The 24,450-nt window shown below is 34.2% G+C and overlaps 1 protein-coding gene across 3 annotated transcripts in view; it reads right to left on the reverse strand.

Moving 5' to 3' along the window:
- The window catches only part of DENND1B (DENN domain containing 1B), a 255,847-nt gene that overhangs the window by 150,522 nt on the left and 80,875 nt on the right, over window positions 1-24,450 (reverse strand). For all 3 annotated transcript variants that reach the window (XM_047840394.1, XM_047840395.1, XM_047840393.1), the window contains exons 4-5: window positions 4,302-4,351; window positions 2,213-2,332 (exon numbers count right to left, since the gene is read on the reverse strand). In XM_047840394.1, coding sequence (XP_047696350.1) covers window positions 2,213-2,332; window positions 4,302-4,351 — 170 coding nt within the window. The remainder of the gene's footprint in view (window positions 1-2,212; window positions 2,333-4,301; window positions 4,352-24,450) is intronic.

The following is a 24,450-nucleotide window of genomic DNA, read 5'->3' on the forward strand; positions in this document are numbered from 1 at the left end:
GCACTGTCACATGACAAAAATAAATGAACAGATACAGATGAAAAAGGAATATTTTTTAAACATAAAATAACCCAGTAATGCAGATTGTGAAAGGTTTTCTTTATTGGCATGTATGATTTTACTCTTTCATTAAATGTATGTAATATAACTTTATTTTCTGCGGGTCAAACTATTCCTAATCCAAAAAGTACTACAACACTCAGATGTTCTTCTACATACACAAGTTTGACAACAATAACTCGATTACTGTAACTTTTTTAGAATCTGTTTTCTCCAAATTAATGACCCCTGGTTTGGAGACATGAACACTATACCAGTCATTCACGAATTTAACAAATAGCTATAGTCCTTTTTTGTGTAAATATTCTGAAGTAATATTGGCTTTCCTAAACTTAAGCAGAAATTTCCAAGAATGTTTATTCTATAAGCACATTTGTAGGGACTATTCTGAATATTTAAGAACAGTTTGCTAATTATGAATAGGTTCAGTGTATTCAAAATATTTTAACAGTTCAACATGAAGACAAAGGTTCATAATCTTTAATTATCAATATCAGGAACTCATTTCAGAGGCAATGAGGTACGTTGTAAAAATGCAGGTTCAAATATTACAGAAAAATGATGTCTGTAATTTACTCTCAAGTGGGCCAGCAAAAACAACCATAAGAGAAAGAGAGAGAAAAAGAATTTGCTTGTGGGTGTATGTGTACTGAGAGGGATGTAGAGGAAGGAGAGAGAGAAGCATGTTAACAATTGTGAATCTGGTTGATGTATATACAAGAGTTCACTGTAGTATTCTTGAAACTCTTCTGTAACTTTGACATTTTAACGAAAAATCTTAAGATTGACAGAGAAAAATTAGAAGGACATACAGCTTTTGGTCTTTCTCTGAGGACAAACCTGTCTTGGACAGAGTAGATAAGGTTATACCCCCCTTTTGAAACTTCAGCATGAAACACAATGATATAAGGAGCTTTCCCAACCCATTTTCCACACTGTCACCCCCACTCTCAATGCACAACCAACCAGCTTTAAATTGTAAGAATCACAACCTATAGTTTGAAGCATAATACTCGTCCAGATAAAACATAATTACTTGTAAAACAGTTAAGCATTTACTTTCAAATAAAGATTGAAGAAAATTCTCCAGCTCTAACAAATGTTCTGAGTAAATTTAGAACCTAAAGCACAAAGAATGCTATGAATGTAGCTAAACAGCAAACGAACATCAAATTTACACCAAAGCTTTCTTTGCAATATTTTACTATTAAATGTTATTTCTTTTCCTACAAGCATTTCTATAGAATCTAGCTTGACCAAAATCCATATTATAACCACAGTATAGAATCTTATTTTTGTGGAATACATCTGGATTTCAGATTCATCAAGACATACTAAAGGGAAGCTAATTTTTAGATCCCTTCTTGTCAACAGCCAGCATCTCAGAACCCTAGGTCTACAAAAAGGAGACACATTCTTAACTACATATTGAGGCAAGCAGATGATGTAAGCGACTGAAGCAGGACAGGCAGGACTGGTGACAAACTAGCAAACTCATGGCACAACTACAAACCTGCTGCTTAGTTCCAGCTTATTGCTGCTACTGGGAAGTGCAAGACCAGAATTAGCAGCCATTCCCATTTGGCAAAAGAAATCAGAAACTTGAATTTTAGGCAAAATTTTACTACAATGTATAAAGTTAGAAACATCTTCAAAATGTTTAAAACATCACAGGACCAATAAAACATCTCTGAACATTTCTGACACAGAATCACCAGTTTATAACCGTTGCCCTAAAGCAGTAACTTAACTTTCAAAAATACAAGTTCTGGATCAGTGGTAGAAAAGAGCATGCATTACTGTCATTGACTTTTTTTGCATCTTATTTAACAGATGACATATATATTATTTGAACTCACATCTAAATATTTAATTTTCCAAAACACAAACCCACAAAAACGAATCGTAAAAGAGTCAATTCTTCCAAGAAAAATTTTACTGTTACTGGTAAATCTTTAAGCCTAATTGATGCTATATATAGAAAATAAAATTATTTTTCAACTTACTTAGATCTAGAGAAAACATATAAGCAAAAAAATATTATGCACATTATTTTTAAGCATCCTAAGCACAACAAAGTACCAAAGAAAGGCACAGTTAATGATTAATACATCCAGTTTTGTTTTGGTTTGGTTTTACTACAAATACTCACCTAAGAATGCACAAGCAAATTTTGCCTCCTGATGTGAGTCTGCAGAATCCAAATCTCTGTTTACTTTCAATGTCTGTCAGTACAAAGGTAAAGTGCTGTCCAACTTGAGTCTGGGATACTCTAAAACACAGCAATATTATAAAACTTTAATGCGTCTTTTGCGTGAGAATTTTCTTAAAGAAAAACAAAACAAGAATATATGTACATGAGGCACTGGTTTCACCTTCCCAATCAGTTGGTTCTCAAATCTAGAACTAGGTTCTAAAACTAAAATGAGTGTGAAATGTGTAAACGAAATCATGAGCTGAATATCACAGAAAGTTGTAACATCTTACAGGCTGAGCAATTAAACATATACAGACTAACCCCTTAGTAGGGAATCATAAGGTATTTCACCGTAAGCTGGCACATGCCTGAAAGTACTTACAAAATATTTCATAAATCTGAAAATACTCTTACTGAGACCATGGAAGTGAGAACCAAGACACGATGACTGATTCTGCTCAACTCCTGCCTCTATTTTCATGATTTTATTTTAAAATTGCTTAGACAGCAAATCAGGTTGCTTTAGAATCCAATGGCAGCCCCTACCAACTCTGTTTAATTGCTTCTTCTGCTGACATTCTCACCCAGTAAAGTACCATAAAAATTACTATTGGCACTTTTTTTAGCATTCTCTTCTAGAGCTACCCATACACTGAGTAGATTTCCAAGCGCAAAACAAGAGTGCAATTTCTACAGATAAAGCTTACTATGAAGAATTTAAATGAACCGTGACCTGAGTATCAGGCTATCACCCATACTCTGTGTCACACTGCAGTGTAAGGTGCAATGTAAATTATTACACTGAATCTTTATCAGCATTTGAACTATAGAAATACATTTCCTGTTACTGGCTATAATCTTGCCCTTAGACAACCATAACTGAACATCTGCTTCCTTGTCCCAAGGTAAGATATCCATCGCACCGAAAATTTTGGTTTTGAAACAGCCACAGGAATTAGGTAAAAAGAAGTAAGTTACTTTACTACTATAGCATGCCAATACTACAAATTGCCTTCGATTGTCAGGAAATCCTGTATTTCAAGTGCTGAACATTTACCAAACACACTTTGAAGTGGACGGTTTTGAAAACAATTTCACAAACTTCAAAAACAACCTCTAGTGCCTGCTGTGCCCTCTAGTGCTCAATGTTCACAATATACTTTCGAGAGCTTTTCTTCGTTTATGTTATCTTTGCTATTAGTTTGAAAATTGCAAGTTTAACAAGCATAATTTACTCTCCAGAAAGGAGGTAAAACAAGGGGTATTGATACTTATTAGTATCAATTAGCCCATCATTCACAAGGCATGATCTTAAATATTGTAAATTTCAGATTTTTACTCATCTTTACTTTAGCAAAATATTTTCTGAAAATAAATTTTCTTTTAAAACCCCTCATATCATACTCTTAAAAAACTGATAATAGGGTGTGAAAATCACGTGAGAAACAAGTGACCTGTTTTTACGCTCAAAGGCCCATAGATTCTGTGAAATTCCAACTACACACAGGTAATACTCTATTCATTCAGTATTTGTTTAGTAAAATACAAACATAATGAGATTTTCAAAACTGCTGGGAGGGTTTCCCTGCAGCCTTCCATAATATTGCACTATTTCTATACAGCTATTCTTGGGAGACAACTAGTCATGGGTTTTACAATATCACACAGATGGTCTTTTCAATTAGGGTGAAGTGAGATAGAAACCAGGATATATACATCTCATTTTAAAAGACACAATTCTAAGGCTCTGATTAAGGACACAGTGATATTTTTTTCTGCAGGTGCTTACAATATGTACCTGAAGAACAAAAGGAAGAAATGGATCCTTAAGACTTCTAACTGGCCAGAGTGGAGAAAACAAAAGATATAGTGATGTAAAAAGGCTACTTCTCTCCAAATATTATTTAATTTTTTTGTTGTTGTTAGAAGCGGTGAAGAGAAAGCCATTTCTTTTTACTAAAAAACACATGTCATCATTTTAAAGTGCTCACTAAGATGAGTTGAAGTTACTTTGAATGATGGCTTATATACCCTTATACCGTACCTTTCAATGTCAAAGGGGAAACAGAACTTGGGCACGCTCTGTAGTACTTCCTGCAAATGCAAATTAAAAAAAAAAAGCTTTAGAATATTTTTAAAGATGCAGTTAAAACTTTTCTTGAGACATTTTCTAGGGAGGAAAAAAGTTTGTTTTTTTTTTTTCCTTAGGAAAAATAGCACAGGTTCCTAGACTAAAATAATTGATTATTAAAAAGGAATTAAGTTGGTGCTTTGGCAGATTGCACTGACAATGCCACGGAAGCCCCAGGAGGGAAAGGCCTGGCCTGAAGGGTATTAACACCCTTCACATCCCCGCTGGGATTCCCTTCAACAAGGCCATATGGATTTTACAAGAAGCACCGCACCATATGGGTAAGCTACGTCTGCTGCTACTTGTACCACAGACTAGCCACAGGGACTTCTGACAGATCCTGGCTCAAAAATATAAATGTTGTTTCAATTAAAATGCAGGCAGAGAAAAGGGAATGAAGTTGGCAGCAGAATGAATTACTGAGAGGTAAAACAACGCTACATGTCCCATAGTAAAATGGTTAAAAAAAAAAAGAAAAAGACGTTCTATGGCTAAAGAAACACATTTATATGTTTCTCTCAGTAAATTCAACAAGAGTAACAGCAAGTTTATCTCAAATAACATTCTTTAAAAGAATGCGTATCTAAAAATAAGCCCTTAAATTTAAAACAACATACCTTCTATTCTATGCATTTTTGTTTATGAATTGCCTCATATGAAAATCAATGTTTTAACTGAGCACAGAAAATAACCTATTGATTTTGAAACCTGCAGTGATTTTATAGTCATTATAAAATAATTTTAAAAGCTTTTGGAAGTCATACTCGTTAACAGTCATAATAAAATACAAATAACGGACGCTTGGCAAAAAACTGAGAAAGATCTATTTTGTTATATATGAAAAACAACTAAAAATTAACTCTGATTCTAAACTTAAACTTTAGAATTGAAGATCACATCATATAAGTTCAAAGCCAGGTAACTTTACAAGACAAAGCAGAGATTTAGGAGAATGTTTCCTATCAAAAAGAAAAAAAGCAAATATCTTCAGGCAGTAGTCACCCCCATCAGAACTACCACCTCTTTACCAATAAAATTTGCGTCCAGAGAAAATATTAATATCTGAATATTTAAATCCTCTGCAGAAACATAATACTGAGTGTTTTAAAGTAGGATCTATTAAGTTCTTTTAACCTGTAGACTACAATGAGGTATTAGTTAATAACATCACATTGCAAAATTCCAATGGCAATACCTATGAAAGCTTCAAGAGCCTTATGACGCTAAAGCAGAAAGAAAAGCATCATGTAAAAAAGCAACCTTCTACCTTTAGGGAAGGGTACCCTGGTTTGCTTATGAACACATACATACCTTTAAAAATATGAGCACAGACCCCATATTTAGAAAAAGCTGTTTTACTATTGAAAGCATTCTGTTACATGTAATTAAAAGAGCTGCTAAACTTGAAATAATTTAAATTACTGAAACTGAAAACAGTTCACTTGACCATCACTAATCCTTGTCTTGCTACAAAAAGTGAAGCCATTTATCGTATTCACTACGCCTATGAACACTATTTTGATATCCCCCCTACAAAGTTCATATAATTTCTGTAACAATATAGATATTTCAAACTCATTGTCTACTTCTAAATACGCCCAAAGTAGTAATATATTTCCCATCAATTTTTTAAGACTCAAATTAAGAAGAATGTTTCCCGGTTAGTTGCTCAATCTTTCACACCCTCCCCCTCCCTCCTTCTACACGCAACACACAGGCACACACTTCTGCAAAACAGCCTCAGCTCGCTTCCCAACTGGCAGAAGCATCCCTCAGGGGACAAGTCTTTAAACCTCCGCACTCTTTAAAATTCAACCAGCCAGCAGGTCTATAGACTAGTGTATAAACAGTATAGACAAAAAAATCCTCTCTCAGCTTATGTCAGTGACAAAGCAACTCAGCAGTTGACTGTTTCTCCCCTGACAGTATAAGCTGGGTTTACACAGATCAATAGCTGAAAGTCCTACCTAGCTCCCAGGGCTCGGTTTTCTTCCTTAATTACAGGTGCTATTCAAACTGAAGTTAAAAAAGAAAAGACAGAGAGACAGAGAGAGTGAGAGAGAGTTGAAGGGAGGAATAAGATACATGCAAATGGGTTTTTGGGGGGGATCCTTTCAGCAATAATGTTAATTGGAAATTATACTTTTATATGCATTGGAAGTGTTCATAAAGTCTGATATTTCCATCATAAGGTGATTTTGATATCAAACACACACGCACAGTTCTGAATTGGGATCCATAGATTATGTAAAAGATTTAAGATCATACTCTTCAAAAGTTTTGTTTCTCTGTTCTCTACAGGCTTTGTTTTCAGGCAATACCTGATTTCCTTGGCCAAGAAAAATTATTTGAGTTTTCCGGATCATCTTAAATCTCTCAAATATATTTTATTTTTATATAAAAAGAACACCTTGACTAAAATGTTAAGTATTAAAAATAGTAATAACAAAAAGAATGAAGTAGAATATACAATTATGAAGAGCAAAATACGAAGGGCATAACACATATATATGCATATGCCCTAAAAACAACACATCTGCTGTCCTATAAATGACTGGAAATAAGGACTGATGAAAATTTATACATTGGGGTGGGTGTTTTTGGTACTATATTCCACATTTGTATTAATAAGCTGTACAGTCAAATAAAGGAGAAGAGAGTAAACTGCTAGTGTTAGAGGGGTTTATTAACTCTTTATCCCACAACGCTACTGTTCAACATTACAAATTAATCAAATAAAAGGGGGGAAAGCATTTAAGAATCTACTTTTTGAAAAAACTAAAATATGTAGAGTCTACCTCCTGATGAAAGTTCAATAATTACAAATGTCTTGGAATTTCTCAGAGAAGAATCTAAGATGAAATGAGTCATGTCCTTGTTGATATCACTAATTGTTTTTCTTCTTTCTCCACTACTTCTTCCCCTGCCTCCAAGGTTCTACACCTCCTCTCTTCCACACCAATAAGGTGTATCTGCCAAGGCAATTTCGTTTTCACCCATGGTTCCAGTACAACTACCAAATCTCATCGTCTTGCAGTTTAGATATTTCTGACTCAGGGATTATATATTTAACTACTCTGCAGTACCAATTTCTGACACCTCAAATTCAGAATATGCAAAACTGAAGTAATTCTTTTAGTTGTAGTCCTTATCACCTAGAAGAGCAGCAACACCTACCCAGTTACCCAAACCAAAACATGGTGGTTGTCTATACCCCTTCCCTTTCCTGATTCCCAAATAAAATCAGTCATTCTTCAAGTCCTCTTAATTGAATTTCATAACTATCTTCTTCCAGAGGTCCTCAATGGGAGGGCAGTAAGAATTAGAAGATAAGGTGTTAAGAATCAAACGGGAAGGTCCTTCAAAATACATTTGATCACCCACACTCTAGTGCCATAAGGGTCTTGACTCTTTAACTTAGTTTGAATACCATCCATTAAGAAATTAAGAAATAAGACTAACTGTATCAATGTAGGGTGCTTAATATATAATGAATAGTTATTCTTTCACTGCAAAAATGACAAGGTAGATTTGTTCAGGACAGGTTAATTCAACATCCTCTTTGAGGACCCAGGAATCTGCTGTCCTGCTTTGTTGTCCTGAGTTTGTTGGTTTTGTCCTCAGCTACCTCTACTCATGGTCACGAAATAAGCTGCCAGAGTTCAGCACACCACATGAAGACACAGCAGTGTCCAGGGAAAGAAGCATTTCTTTCTGTTTTCTCTTCTTATCAGAGGAAACCTTTCCCAGAAGCCCCACAGGCTGACTTTCCCATTATATTTAATTAGCCAGAAGGTCAGAGTCGCTCCTAAACTAATCACTGGCAAGGGAAATGGTGGCCTATGCTTAGCTTAGCCTTGGAGTAGTTAGAAAAAAATCAAAATTCAGACTTACTCATTTTCTGCTAACCACGAGGCATGTCATTTAATATAAACAAGCTGGAGTATCATATTTTCTTTCTTAAGACTCCTTACAAAAATTTTAATCAAGTAATTACATTTATAACAAAGCTCTCAGGAAAAATATAACACAATATTATATAAGAACAGTTTTCAAATATCCATAATTTTATTCATTTCAGTAACACTTTCAAAATCATTCTGTAGCAACAAAGGGGCTATTTGTCAATTCTAATTTTTCACCAAGGCCATAGAATTCTAAAAAGGTGATTACTTAATTTTGAATATTATTTCCCCAAATAAGTGAAAATTAATTAATACTATGAATTCAATCTGTGCTTTACATGGGGGGAAATCAACTTTTTTTCTCAAAAGAAGCATGCACTAAGCTGTTCAGTCACAAGCAGGCTGCATAGAGCAGAACAGAGATTCCCACACTGTGCGCAGAGATGTCTCAGGGCCCCGCAGCAAACTCATGGGGGCACCACAAGATGCCTTACATTTTCAAGGGAAATACAGCTATACTAACAAGGTGGTCAAGCCAGATTGCATTTTATTACAAGGTAAAATTATATTAACATGGTTAAGTTATACATATAGCCTCTTTAGACACCATCTTCTCGTGTTTTTAAAGAAGTTTGTTTAAATTTAGAGAATGTATTTTAAACTTTAAGCCAAGGAATAACCATCAGAATAAATGAACCCACTGTGGAATTTTTCTCTTGGTATTTACTTTTATGTAGTATTTCAATTAGAAACAAATTTCTCTTTCATCATTCCTCCTTAAATTAGGGAAAGCACAGTATGTCTGTGAATTCTGACACTAAAATTACGTAGGCTGGGAACTCAGGTCAAGTTATTTTTCACTTTCAAAAATTAAAAATGAATTTTTATTGTTGGAAGATTTAAGTAACTGCCAAGGAGGAAATACATTTTGCTATAAACATAACTGTGCCGTGGAAACACAATCAGTGTTTGAAGGATGAAGAGACCTCTGTAGTCTGCAATCATGTTATTTTTAACCCAATGACAATGAAAAAGCCGAGATTCGAAGCAGGACAGAGAGATGTTATAAAAATATGTATATTTACAATGAGAAAGGTAGTTTTCCCGGCAAATAAAAAGTATAATATATTTCCCTCATTAATTTAAGAGAAGCATTTAAAAGCTGTGAAAGAAAACCGTACATTTAGATATATGAAAATGGGTTTCCAAAGTTTCTTTGTCAAAAATACTACTAAAAATCGCCTTCAAATTTTTATCCCTAGGTTAACTACCTTTTAATCAAGGACTTGAATAACAATTATACACCACTAAGAATAAAACATTTAGGAAGACTCCCTTTCTTTTCTAATAACCATATAACGTCTCACCCCTTTCCGACAAATACCTCTTTGTTCATTCACCCCTATTTTAACTAGTAACATTTTCTAGACCAAAGGAAATACATTAAATAGAACATTGCCTATAATATTTATCTGCATTTACAGATACTAAAGCCTTTAAAAGTGAGTATCAAGCAGTCATTTAAATCAAGATAAGCAGAATTAAGAGGAGCAGGAAAGGACTTCAATCTTTAGGAATAAACAAGTTTTATGTCAGTCAACCTATAAGCTACCATGACTTCAATCCACAGCTAGATGTTGTGTAGGGTAAAGGAAATAGGATCCTGAATTTCAGAACTAGGGAGACTTAAGATTAGATCATTACAAAACAGGCACACATAGGCACGCAGGCACGCACGTTAGATGGAAAATCACAGTCAAGGGCGCCATCCTGTAGATTCAAGCAGTTAATATTCAAAGTCTGGCTCCACAAGATATTGGCTATGTGCTCCATTTACCTCATCTGGAAAATGGGCAGAAGTTATCTATCTTGTAGGACTGAGGATTTATTTGGGGATTTATAGGAGGATTCTGTGAGGATTAAACAGAAATCCACACAAATGATTAGATAATGACAGACATATAAAAACCTCCTAACAACTCTTAGCTCTTTTTATTAATTAGTTACTTGTTTTAAGAACTCTTACACATCATATGAATTCCAACAAATATTTACTGAGTAACTGCAACATTAAGGTCCTGTGTTCAATGACCTGTGCCAAAACATTAGCATACTGAGACCTAAAATGATGACAAATATTATACTGAATAATTGATCTGCCTCCTTTGAAATATTTTAATGTATTTAATATAGGTTCATGCGGATAGGTATATATATGTAGATATAGACTTGAATATATTCTACTATTTCTATACAACCAGCCACAATAAAAGCAGACTCTGTTAACCCTGCAAAGTCATACCATGTGCACATCTGATGATTTTAACATGTTATAAGAGCCTACTTTGGGCTGCCGCATTGGTACTTGTTTTGAATTAAAGCTATCTTCAGAGAATCATGCCAACAGACATTTTTCATTTAAGGAGGATTTACTAATAAAATTCCTGTTTCATGTACTTATTTATCAATCCACATAATAAAGATTAATTAACAATTCTAGGTAAGGAACTGACCAACTTGAGGAATAAAACTATCTCTGGCTTTCTTCTACAACCTCAGATTAGGCCTTTCCCTGGCAAAGACACCGTGTTGTGTTTTTGTTTGTTTGTTTCTGGCAAAGATTTTGTTAAGGGTACCCTCAGAAAATACATCCTCTCTTTCCGTCACCGCCCTTTAATAGTGCTATCTCTCTTTGTTCTTTGTTAATCTTGATTGTATGTTTTTCTTCAGTCCGGCAAGACTCTTGATTCATATTATTTCTGTGGTTCTTCATACCTAGGCCGTGTGCAGATAATCCTCCTGTCATGATGTTCATGACATCTTCTCTATTCACTGTGAGGGTCCCACATTAGAGAACTGATTTTTATATTACAGAGGACAACCAGAAAAAGGATATATTCCAGAGCAGTAAATTTTAATTACCTTTTTTTTCCTGGTCCTGCCTTAAACCTAGTTCAGAATTATGCCCGAACTGCTAATTTTCCCTAGACAGCGAATCTTGCGACACACCAGATGGGAATCTTGTCATTTGTCTGATTATTTAAGAAAGAACAGAATCTTTAGTTTAAAGCATATATCAGGGACTGTACACTTTGAGATGTTTGAAAAATATACCTCTAGATGGGTATTATATCCTGGGAGCAATGGTATATTTATTATTTCTTTTTCCCTTGAAAGTCCGTAGAGTCTGTAAAACCACCTAGCAGAAATGTGAATCATGGTATATTTTAAAAGTTTGGAAAAATCATAATTAATTGTCTATTTAGCTATTTGGAGGCTTTGTTTGGAAGAATTAAATTAGAGTTACACAATTATAAAATATAAACTGTTCTATGAAGACCATTTACTTAAAAGGGTATAGTCTAAGCAGTACTCACATACTGGCAAACTCCATGTGAATTTATTTATATGAATTGCCAATATGTTTACATATGTTCATTTACCAAGTATTTAATGTGTGAATGGGAATCACAGACAATCACATTATAATGTACTAAGAGCATTGGCAGGAAAAGTGAAAAATACCAGGAAGTCTAGAAGAGAGACATATAAACCAAACTGAGAGTGGTGCTTCTGGAGAAGTGTGGTTAAAGTCTCAAGGGAAAAAATCCTATCTAAGTAGAGAAACAAAGGGAGAAGGAGAAACTGGCCAGGCTATAGAATGAGAAGAGGGAGGCAGAAAAGAGGTAAAAATGGTCTTCCCTCATAGGAAAGAATATGTACAAAACAAAAGTCTAAAAATTAGAAACAGCAAGGACAAAGTTTAGACAAATAGTAAGAGAATGTAGCTTGAGAAATAAGCAGGGGACTGAATTTATAATGCTTTTAGGCAAACTAAGAAGTATGGACTTAAGGCAAAGAGTAGGGAAACCATTCCTCCTGGTTTGCCCAGAACAACTTCACATGTATCTTCTCAGAAAATTATCAATAGCATCCCCTTTTACTCTCAAAGGTATCCAAGTTATAATTTATTTTAATAGAAATCAGAAAAGTGGTAGCCTGGGGCTATGGGGGGGGGAGAGGGTAGAGGATACAATGAGTAACCAGAAGGTGGCAAGGAACTTCCTAGAGTGCTAAGAAGTCTCTATCTTTAAAGGAATGTGGGTTACACAGGTGTATGCATCTGCCAAAACTCATTTCATTGTACACTTAAGATCTGCATCATGCCATTTAAAAATAATTGGTCAAAAACACCTAATAAATAAGTATCTCAGTTTGGACAGTAAATCATGGTTCACTCTCCCTAAGAAAAATAGGGAAGCTTTGAAGGGTTTAAAATAAGGGAGAGACACAACTGGGCTTGAATTTTAGAGAGATCACTGGCTACACTGTGTAGAATAAATTTAAAAAGGATAAACTGAAGACTAGGAAATCAGAAGACTTCTGCAATAATCAAGGTGAGTGGTGGCAGCCTGAAATAAGACAGTTATAGCAGCAATGCAGACAAGGGCACAAAATTAAGATACATATGGGAGTAAAGATGGAGACATCAAGAGGGGACTGGATAAACTGTCTGGTGCTTTAGAGATAGCATCTAGCCTACATAAAGACCAAGAAAGGAAATGACGCTGGTTAAAACATATGGATAAGAGATAGGAGTGACTGTTCTCTTTTCCAACATTATGAAGGATCAACATGATTCTTCATATTTTTATGCTCCTCTCAACAAATACTCTAATATAATATCCCCAGGCCATCAACTAGGTAAATTTTCTCATACAATGATGACAACACATCATGTCTTTATTTTCCTAAAGATTTATTTCAAGATATAGGTTATAGAGTGTTTAACCACTTCTAATATTATAATCACCATATGTCACTCATCAGTAACCAGAGATAAATGAAGACAGTAGCAAACCAGAAAGTTCTAGTAGTTACAATTACCATGATCAATGGAAATAAAAGAATCTCTAAAATCTTTGGGGGCTTATTCAACCCTGGAGCTCCTCTCATGCCTAATCAGAGTCTGGCACACCACTCAAGATCTGAAAAAAAAAACTTGTTGAACTCCTGTTAAGTAACCCTGTTTTAGCATCATCAGAATAAATTTGCCTTGGCAGACAGTTCAAGGAAATGTGAGTTAAGAGTCTGCGTGTTTTCTTATTTGATTCTTTTTCTAAATTAAAATATAATAAAATAATTGCTTACTCTGTGCCAGGTTCTGACCTAAGCACTTTACATATATTACCTCATTTCATCCCTACAACAACTTCTGTTTTGTTTCCTTTTATATGTGGGGGAAAAACAAACAAACAAAAGAAGAAGTCCAAGAGACGGAGTAACTTGTCGAAACCCACATGGCTAGCAAATGCTAGAGTCAGGACTTGATCTCACAGGCTAAAGCTTCTAACCAGTATTCTCCATCATATGTATTTTTTTTCCACTTTGTTTTCATGGAGGTTCCAACATATAATCTGCAGATGCCTAAATTTGATGCCCACTTGGTCTCTGTATGGTGGATATTTCCTATATTTATAAAGAATTAAGATTATACAATTAATATTTCAGAAACAAAGTTCAACCTGGTGTATGGAAAAATAAAGGGGGCCAGGACATGAAGGAATCATGGGGAGAAATGAAAATGAGATAATATGTAATTACAAATGTGAGTCTTTCCTGCCCTACGTTGTTCTAGGCCCTTGAAATTAAGTTCTGAGGCAAAAAAAAAGAGAAAAAAAGAGAAAAAAAGAAAGAGAGAAAAGAAAATGCTGTTTCTACCTACGCTTGTTTATTACTACTGAGAATACCAGATTTACAGTAAAAGCATACATCTAACTCCTTTCAAATAAAAGACTTATAAATAAGGGCTTAAGTTGATTTTTTTTTCTTTCCAGAGGAGTAAAATGCAAAGTAATTAAATTTGAATCCTATTATTTAAAATCTGAAACAAAATCACTGTCAAATATCAGAACAAGGGTCATACTAGAATAAATAAATAATACTGGAGTAACAAGAGCAGCATGAAGTTAAACAAAGTTAATTGTAACAGAGGGAGTCAGTGTTGAGACAGTATTTATCTTGGGCTCAAGTATGAAATTGGGTAGATAGGTCAACGCTGTCTGTGGGCGCCTGGGTGGCTCAGTTGGTTGGGCGGCTGACTTCGGCTCAGGTCATGATCTCGCAGTCCGTGAGTTCGAGCCCCGCGTCGGGCTCTGTGCTGACAGCTCAGAGCCTGGAGCCTGTTTCAGATTCTGTGTCTCCCTCTCTCTGACCCTCCCCCGTTCATGTTCTGTCTCTCTCTGTCTCAAAAATAAATAAACCTTAAAAAAAAAATTAAAAAAAAAAAGCTGTCTGTATATGGTCAGATGGACAAGGAAACCTGTAGCTCAGAGAGTAAACACCCTGGATTCGGTTGTATCTTTAAGAATTCTGTTCAATAAAGTTTGCTAGACATTTTTATCCCTTTCAATCTAAAGCAAGAACTAAGTACTTAATAATTAAAATAAAACTTTATTCAGATATAGTCAATAGGCAGGACTATAAATCAAGACCCCTGGAGCTCTGACCATATATTTTAGGTTATCTTAATTACCCAACATTTTTCTTCTATAAAAAATGTACATGCCCATAATCTTTAATATGTCAAACTACAATTAAACTTGAAGTCATGGTGGAGTTTTTTTTGAATGAATATTTCTCAAAATTATAAACAAAAATATTATGAGCTATTATTATTCTGCAAACTTATTCCACCCCACCCATTACAGAACATCCACCTCTTGGAATAAAAATGTAGTTCACACTCCTGCTGACGTAATCTTTGGCCTCTTGCTGAGATTACAAGTAAAGGTGCCAATTTTGGTTTTAGTTCTTGTAATGCAGAAAATTCTTTCTATGAGAAATTGAACTGTGAACACTGGTTCTTTTCACACACAGAAAGCCACCAAACAGGCCTCACCAAATAGCAATGAGTTTTGATCACTCCTAGTCTAGTCCACTTTGGCAAAAATGACCTTAAAGAGAAAACACAATTTCCTGAATCTCTTGTAAAGGATTTGCCTCAATAAACCAGACACTACATATAGTCATTTGATAAACTTTCTCAGTTAAGAAGAAATAATTCTCTTGAATAAATTATCTCATACCTTCTATATATTCCTTACAACGTGTTATTGTATTGGAATATATGGAAACCAAGAGTAATTATAAAAACAGGAGTGGCTTATTTGTAAGCCAGACTAAAATAAATTCTGTGAAGTTAGATTCAACCTTTGGTCAGCTCAAAAGTACACCTAGAATAATTCTCTCTTTCGCTGAAAATTTTCTTAAAAGTGTGATGTCTTTTCAGCAAGTCTCCATCACTTTTTTAATCATTTTAAAAATCATTTTACACTTATTCATTTTTTAAGAGACAGAGATAGAGCATGAGCAGGGGAGGGGCAGAGAGGGAGGGAGACACAGAATCCAAAGCAGGCTCCAGGCTCTGAGCTGCCAGCAGAGCGCCCCACGCGGGGCTCAAACCCACGAACTGTGAGATCATGACCTGAGCTGAAGTCAGACGCTTAACCGACTGAGCCACTCAGACGCCCCTCCATCACTTCTTATCGTTGATTCTTCTCAGCTGCTGCCACCAGCGATCTCTAATTTCTTCATCTAATAACCTTTTTCCCAGTATTTATCAAATTTGACTTTTCTGCAATGTGTCACATTTCATTTATTCATGTAACATGCATTTACTCAGTATCTACCAAGCAAAAAAACACTTGGGATTGTAAAATGAAAGTGATCTTCCCCTTGACCTAAGGAAGCCCAGGTTTCTCCATAACCCCTCTTGCTTACAAGTCTCTTCCTGAGATGTCTTTTTCCACTTTATCTAGATCTCCTCCCATGAGTACCATTTCTTTTAGAGCTGCTTCATGACTCCTTCTCCATAAGCCTTCTCCATCGGTGGTCTCCAGAGTTCTTCTGTCTTTAGGCTTCACGTCTCGATAGGGAATCTAACCTTACTGCTAAACACAGTGGATGAAAGTCTGGGTTCTCTAGCCAGAATGAGAGGTTCAAAACCCAGGTCATCTACTTAACAGCTGTGTAGAACCATGTCATCATCCTTTCCTAAACTCCAGTCAGAGGTTTCCTACTACTTAGAAGACATCCCTACCAGAATACGGGACATATCCAAAATTGAAAACCCCATCCTTCCTTCAAAATATGCTCCTCCTCCTCCTAATGCCTTATTTCTATGCTTTCAGGCTTTTTCTCAATCTAACTTTTTCCAAACTTTAGAATCAGGCAACAAGTTTTCATTCACTATACACAAGCACATCAGAAACTAGTTAAAACCACACGGACCTCGTGTCTGCATTCACCAAAATGACCACTAGACTGCATTGTTGTCTTTTCTGGTCAAATAGGCTAAGGGTAACAATATGTGTTATCATTTAGTACTAGCTTACTATATGATAAGTTGCAATGTTATCACTTATCTAGACAAAATGTACATGAATTAACATGTAACTATATATTTGAATAATAATTTATAATAGTAAGAAAAAATAGTTAATATTTTAAATAGAATATTTAAATAGGATATCACAATTGGTTAAAATATTCAATTTTTAACAACCATCAAGTTAATTTTTGAAATTAGATCTATTTAAAAAACCAAACATTAACCAAGTGTTGTGTACTACTTGAAACATTTCTATGAAATATTATACCTAACATTATGTCTTTAAGATTTAAAAAGCCTAACATATGCAAAGTCTATTAAAATGCACATAATTTATCTTACCCAAAATGAAAATATATCTAATAAATAATACTATTCATCTGGCCTCTTTTAGCTCTCCCTTAACATACAAATGCATTCCTTTTCTCCCAAACATAGCAGCTGGGAATGAAAGGAAAGATTTCAAATGATCATTTTCACATCATATTCCATCATCTTTTCATCAGTTTTTCCTAGCTTTTCTTTGAGCCCATTCTTTTACAAGAGGTCTCTTTTTAGATCAATCCATATTTCCATAATCCACACTGCTGTTTCCTCCTCTTCTCCCCAGGGTGGACTAACCCCCACATCCACAACTATGGCTTACAACTGTCATTAAGCCTTACAACAATAACAAGATAACAAAAGAACGGGTGGGGATGAGGCTAGCCAGTACCATATGTTGATCAAGTTCAACACTTTCAGCTAGTAGAGAATATGTCTTAAACTTCAAAATTTTAGTAGTAAAATGCTTTTTATATCTACTTAGAATCGTATTTTAGGCTTAAATTTTAAACATTAGTAAACAACCTGGGAATACTACTCTAAAAGAGCTTATCATCTGTTAATAATGTACTGAAATGGGGAGGGAAAATGGAAATAACCGAACAAAAAGGTAAGGTGGCAACTTATGGTTTGTTACGGATTCTTGTAACCTACAAGCCTCACTCAACTTACGCCAATTCCTAAAAAAGAAATTTCCCCAAAGCTATTTTTTAAAGCAGTATACAGTTATAAAAAGCAAGATTATTTCAAAGTAACATATTCCATGTGAATTAATATTGACTTTATGTCAATTTTGAAAAATTTTAATTTTTCCCTCAAGTAACAGCTGAAACTATGTTACTTTTGTTTCCATCTTTTGTTTCACAGTTAACTAATCTTAACTTCTTTTTCAATTAAAAATTAAGAAAATTTGAAATGTAACATTTTGAACTGGCAGACTTTCATGTTTCTTGTATCTCATATTTAAATATTACCATATTTCTATATGATTTATTTCTATAATAAATTTCTATTTATTTCTATAATAAATAAAATTATTTTATATTTAGATATTATCTAATATTTAAATATTGTTTTCCTCTCCTGACTTTGGAAGAATTCTTCTAATTCCTCAGCCTATGTTATGTCACTTTGAAAAAATTATTTCTCAACTGTTCTCTCAAAGATTCAAGACCCCTTACAGAACTAATTCCAGATTTACTTTTGCCACAATAAAAAGTAATTTTCTGTGAAACCACATTTACCTTTTTCAATCTGCATCATCTATTATTTTTTCATTTCTGTAGGCTGCCCAGTAATGCCTGATGTGCCAAAATGGGTCTGAATCATTTGCATAATTAGAATATAATAATTAACACTGCCATAAAAATAAATATAAAAACCTCACCTCTAAAGAGCTCATTAAAATAAAACTTATGCACCTTTAAGCAGAAAAAGAAAGTCATTTTTTCAGGGGCTCAAATGTTATTATCTAAAATGTATGCAGAAATACTCTTTTCAATAGGAGTTTGCTAGCTTTGCAAGCTTGCTAGCTTGCCGTTTGCTAATAAATACTTCAGCTATTAAGCAAATTTCTAAAATATCGCTTGCATTTTTCCAAATTAGTTTCTCTGTTTGCAATAAAATTTTAAAACTTTAACAGTGGAAAATAGAAGATAACATGCAGGTAAAGTAAGAATGTGATCTCATTTGGCCTCAAGCATTCTAATACTGCATCTACAAAAGAAACAATCATGTGTATATAAAGAAAGATGGATAGAGAGAAAGACATAATTATGGTGATTTTCTTAAATTTAATTTTAGGTACTTCCTCCATGCTTGCCAGTTATTTATAATGTTTTATTCTGCTTCTTCTTTAGACAAAAGAATGTACAAAAAAGCTAATGCTGTATCTAAAACACAAATTAAATAAGAAGTAATTGATACTTCAGGGTTAGTTAGATCACTGATAAAATACTGAACTATGAAACAAAGTATGCAAGCATTATATAATTCTTTTATATCAATCATATCGCTTTCCAAAATTTTACTTAATTACAAATTAAGGAATCAATTTACCTTAGAAATATGTGTCCATATATAATACATACACTTATAAGGGCACTTAAAAATTAGCCATCACACATCAAAAATTGGTATAAGACATTTCATCCTTCCCATTTAGAAAAACAAGAGTTGGTATAGAATGCAATTATTTCTTGTGTGTCTGATGTGATCAACTGAATAGTTAAAAATGACATAATCAAGTCCAAACAAGCAAAAAATTTTTCTAATTTTTAAATATCTGCATTTAAACATTTATTGTGAATATATTCAGATCTAATAGATTATTTTCAAATAATTTACATCTTCTTTATAACTGATGCAAGAAAAAAAATTATAGAATGTCCAGCTACCAATCTACTTCAATTTCAAATCATAAAAGACTTTATTTGTTCTGACCAAATCCTTTTAAAATCATTAAAAGAAGAAATACAGTTGACCCTTGAACAATGCAGGGGTTAGGGGCACTGAACTCCCATGTAGTAGAAAATCCACATATAACTTTTTACTCCCCCAAAACTTAACTACTAATAACCTATTATTGACTGGAAGACTTACTGACAACATAAACAGTCAGTTAACACATATTTTGCATGTCATATGCATTATATACTTTATATTAGTTGTAATATATACGTGTAAATACTATACTTATAGTGTATGATGTACATTACTATATATTACTTATGATGTACATACTGTATATTACAATAACATAAGCCGGAGAAAAGAAAATGTTATAAAAAACAGAAGAAAGAGAAAATACATTTACAGTGCTGAACCTTACTGAAAATAATCTCCATATAAATGGACCTGTGCAGTTCAAACCCATGTTGTTCAAGGGTCAGCTGTGTTTCTTCTTTGATAGATGCGTAAAAAATTTTTTTAATAAAGAACAGGCATTCTTCCTAAACCATGCAGACTAAAAATGAGACATCACTGAACATGAAAAGAAAATTGTATATGGTGCTGAGTATATTTGTTTTGGGACCTGCTAACTGGCTGGCTACCTGCAGTTCTAAAAGACCTATGAAAATACAGCTGAAGGGTTATAATTTAATATGTTTTTCTGTTATTGTATCATATATAGTTTCTCACTACTCTTCACTCTTAGAACTGTCATTCAAACTGTTTCTGGACAATTCCTCCCAAGATTTGCTTTATGGAATTTTTATTACTGTTGTAATTTAGAATTATCATGTAATATGTGCACTTTTCTCAAAGCATTTCTAAATGCATTTTTATCACCTAGCATGGGAGCACATACTATGTTGTCAACATATGCTGAATTTCAAATTTGTTTTTTGAATTTTAATTTTTTTTAACCTTCTCTAGAAAGGTTAAAAAAGAGAGAGAAGGAGCACACAAGTCAGGTATTCATCATGAACAAATCGTCATGGAGCTGCTAAATTTTCATGACTAACCCCTCTGCTAAGCCACATCTTTCCATTCATATTTTGATGAATCTCTGTTATATAACATCAGTGTGAAATCTGTCTAAATTTAACATCCCATACTATTCTTAAATCCATTTCTCTTAGATTATCTTGTTCCTATTTTTCTAAGGTTAAGATAACCTATCATGAGATTATTCAACTTCCCTTGGTCTATCACTCATTTATCTAGTCATTCAAAAGCCATTCATTCATATTGTGAACCAGCCACTGTGCTAGATGTTAGAATTGAAAAATGAGAAGATTCTGCCCCTTGAAACTTAAAATACACACACACACACACACACACACACACACACGGAGATAGACACATTCAAAAAGGAAATATAACTGTAGAATATAGAGGTATACCCAAGAAGCTATGGATGTGCGGACAGGCTGCTTTGGAGGTCAGGAGAGCCTTCAAAGAAGAATTAATTTTCAAGCTAAGATTTAAGAGTAAGTAAAATTGGACACAATGAAAGAAAAAAAAAGAATGGAAATGGGCAGTAAAAACAGAACTGCCACACGCAAAAATAAGAAATGGGACCTGGAAAAGCAAGGGACATGGTATGAAGAAAATTTGATCATGTCCTCTCATTTGCTGAATGCCCACCCAAGGGCTTCATACAGACCTTAAACCCTGCACTGAATCCTGTGAAGTAACTGTCATGTCATTCATTGCAGAGGATACTTGTTTCATGGAACAAGGCATAGAACTGACAAAATTCAAACTCCAATCTATACCATAAAAATGTATATACAAGTCTTCTAATTTAACGCAAGAAATAAAATTCTAAAGTCTCATGCTATCACTCTACTCCAATATCAAATCATGACATTCATTATTGTGTCTTCCAATATACTAGGGTGCCATACTCAGTTACCCTAACTATACATATATACATACACACACACACACACACACACACACACACACACACACACACACACACATATGTATATAGTAGTGTCTTCCAGTCATCCTTTAAAAGATGACCACATTAAGGAAAATACTCAGTGGTCAAGGAATAAGGCTTAAAGATCACCCACCATGCACTCCTCCTAACTACCAGCATCTCAAAAGGAATCTCAGAATACAATCAGAACATGAAACTGATGCCACAACTATATTCTCTTCCTAAACATCCTTCTACTGCCAGCTTAGAGACCTGTAAACTGCCTTCTCTTCAGTGGTACCCTAAAAGCTGGTCTCTGACAACCTTCAATCCCAAAAATAATCAATGAAAATTCACACTCTTCCAGCATACCAGTTTAACTGTCATTGTTCTATATGTTCCAGCTAACAATAAATCTTGGTAAAGCAAAAGGCAATATTGTAGACAGGACCTACGCAAAATATACAGGATAAACTTCCCTTTCTCTCATCCCATTACCCCTTTTTCCTCAAGTCGTGTCAGTGTAGGAATGACAGTAAAGAAGATATAAGAAACAAAGGTGCTTTCAACATTCCTGACACTGAGTATTCCTAGAATATTGTATTTATCCAAACCAGCCCCTGCCATCTGTCCTGCATTTTTTCCACCTTTTTTAAAGAGGAAAGCACACTTTATCACCACTGCCCAAAGCTAAACTTTCCACTTGGAGTTGTGATGCATTCTCATACTTACAGCCTATGTATTAGTATCCTAGCACAATACAGTATGTTTCATGATCAATTTAATTGTGTCTCCCCTACTGGACTGTGAGGTCTTTCTGAGCTGGGAACTTCTTATAGTTATCCTTATTCCTCTAGTATTAGAAAAAAAATAACGCATAGTGTATACACAAGTAGTATCTGTCATCTTGCCATCTCTGCTAATTCTTGCTATAAAAACAATCAACTCCTAGCTTCTATCTTTAATCTTTCCTTTTAAAATGGCTTCTTGCTATTTTATGTAAACATGGTCTTCCCTCATCAAGCCTTTTAATCAAAAGCTACAAAAAGTATACTACATATTGCCACCACTGGAAGAATTGGTCTAAACTTACTATCTCCTCTTCCTTACTAACCACTAAACTCCTGGCTTCTTTAAGTGTGTAATGTCTTCCTTCACAGACTTTCTACATTATATTGTTAGTAATTTTCAGGGCATTTATTACCCCTAGCCTTCTGTTTCAATTATATGTAGAAGTGAATACTGTAAAAACAACAAACAACGATTTGCTCCTGCATCCCCATGTATGCAGGGCAAAACTGAAATTCAGAGAGAAAGAATTATTTCCTTCAGGTCATACATTCAAGTCAGTCTTCTACTGTCTAGTAGAAGACAGAATGATAGTTCACTTTTGACTCTTAGCCTGATCTTCCTTTCCCTGGAAGGAAAGCTTCCTGGAAGGTAAGGACTATACATCTTTTGTTTACAACCTTATGCTGCCAGACCAGTACCTTGCAAAACAAACAAAAATGTATTATATAGATAACTTCAAGACAGCTTTTGCTATGTGTTAATCGCCTAGGTTACGTTCATTTATTCAGTATTTGGCAAATTTTTTCATTTCTTTTAAGAGTAGACCCAAAAACAACTAAAAAGGCCTTGCAAAATATAGCATTACTTTTCACCTTCAACTTCCTACATATCTCTATTATCTGTTCACTATATATAGTATACCTAAAAACAAAAAACAAATTTTTGGTGTTTGTGAATCTATTATGCCTATAATTCAGAAAGGCTTTCCTCTTATTGAGTTACTGAATCATATCCTTATCTCTAGGGAGTTTCAATAAACTAGATTACAAAGTCTCATAAATTAAAGAAACTCCTGCACAGATGTTTGTCGCAGTTTTATTCATCATTGTCAAAACTTGGAAACAACCAAGATGTCCTGCAGTAGGTAAATGGAAAACTGTGGTACATACAGACAATGGAAAAGTATTCAACACTTGAAAGAAATGAGCTATCAAGCAATAAAAAGACATGGAGGAAGTTCAAATGCAAATTACTAAGTGAAAGAAGCCAATCTGAAAAGGTTACATATTTTATGACTCCAACTATATGACATTCTGGGAAATGCAAAACTATGGAAAAAATAAAAAGATGAGTGGTTGCTAGGGGTGGGGATGGCAGGGAGAGATGAACAGAGCACAGAGAATTTTTTGGGTAGTGACAATAGCTGTATGATAATGATGAATACATGTCATTAGACATTTGTTCAAACCCACAGAATGTACGACACCAAGAGTGGACCCTAAGGAAAACTACAGACTTTGGGTCATTATGATAATTCTATGTATGTCCATCCTTGGTATGGCACAGAAGGCATCAATCTGGTGAGTGATGCTGATAATGGAAGAGGCTATACATGTGGGGGAGCAGGAGGCATATGGGAAATTGCTGTATCTTCCTCTCAATTTTGTTGTGAATCATAATCTCCTCTCAAAAATAAAGTCTTTTAAAAAAGTTTTTAATAAAGGATCTCTGTTCTGAATGGTTTATAGAGATATGTACATAAAGTGAATATCCCCAAAAGTCCTATAAAATAAGAAAACTGAACTTCTAAAACTTCAAGTGGGCTAGCTGTCAAAAAAATTTTCTTAAGGAATTCAAATTCACATGAGTAAGGTCAATCTTTAGCACACTTATCTAGGTTTATCATTTGGTTTAATATATATAGCTGTCTTTTATTTATCAATGTTAAATATAATACAAGCATACATTTATTCTCCCTGGCTTTTCTTCCCTAAACTCATGCAGGTGTACTGAACAAATAAGCTAACATGATATAATGTTTAAGGTTATAGACATGCAAATTTCTATTATAAAAATGCAAATTTCTATTCAACTACATTGAATCATTATTTTGGTAAACTTATTTCAACAGTAATTATATTTTGTTATATATCTGCTTAAACAGAATTTCCAAAATCTTTAGGTTACCAAAATATTAAACTGCTATTGAGTTAATTAATGTATAATTATTGGATGCCCAGATAATTCCTAAGAAAGAGTATAAAAATATTGCAT

This window comes from Prionailurus viverrinus, chromosome F1, assembly GCF_022837055.1.
Source record: "Prionailurus viverrinus isolate Anna chromosome F1, UM_Priviv_1.0, whole genome shotgun sequence".
Lineage (NCBI taxonomy): Eukaryota > Metazoa > Chordata > Mammalia > Carnivora > Felidae > Prionailurus > Prionailurus viverrinus.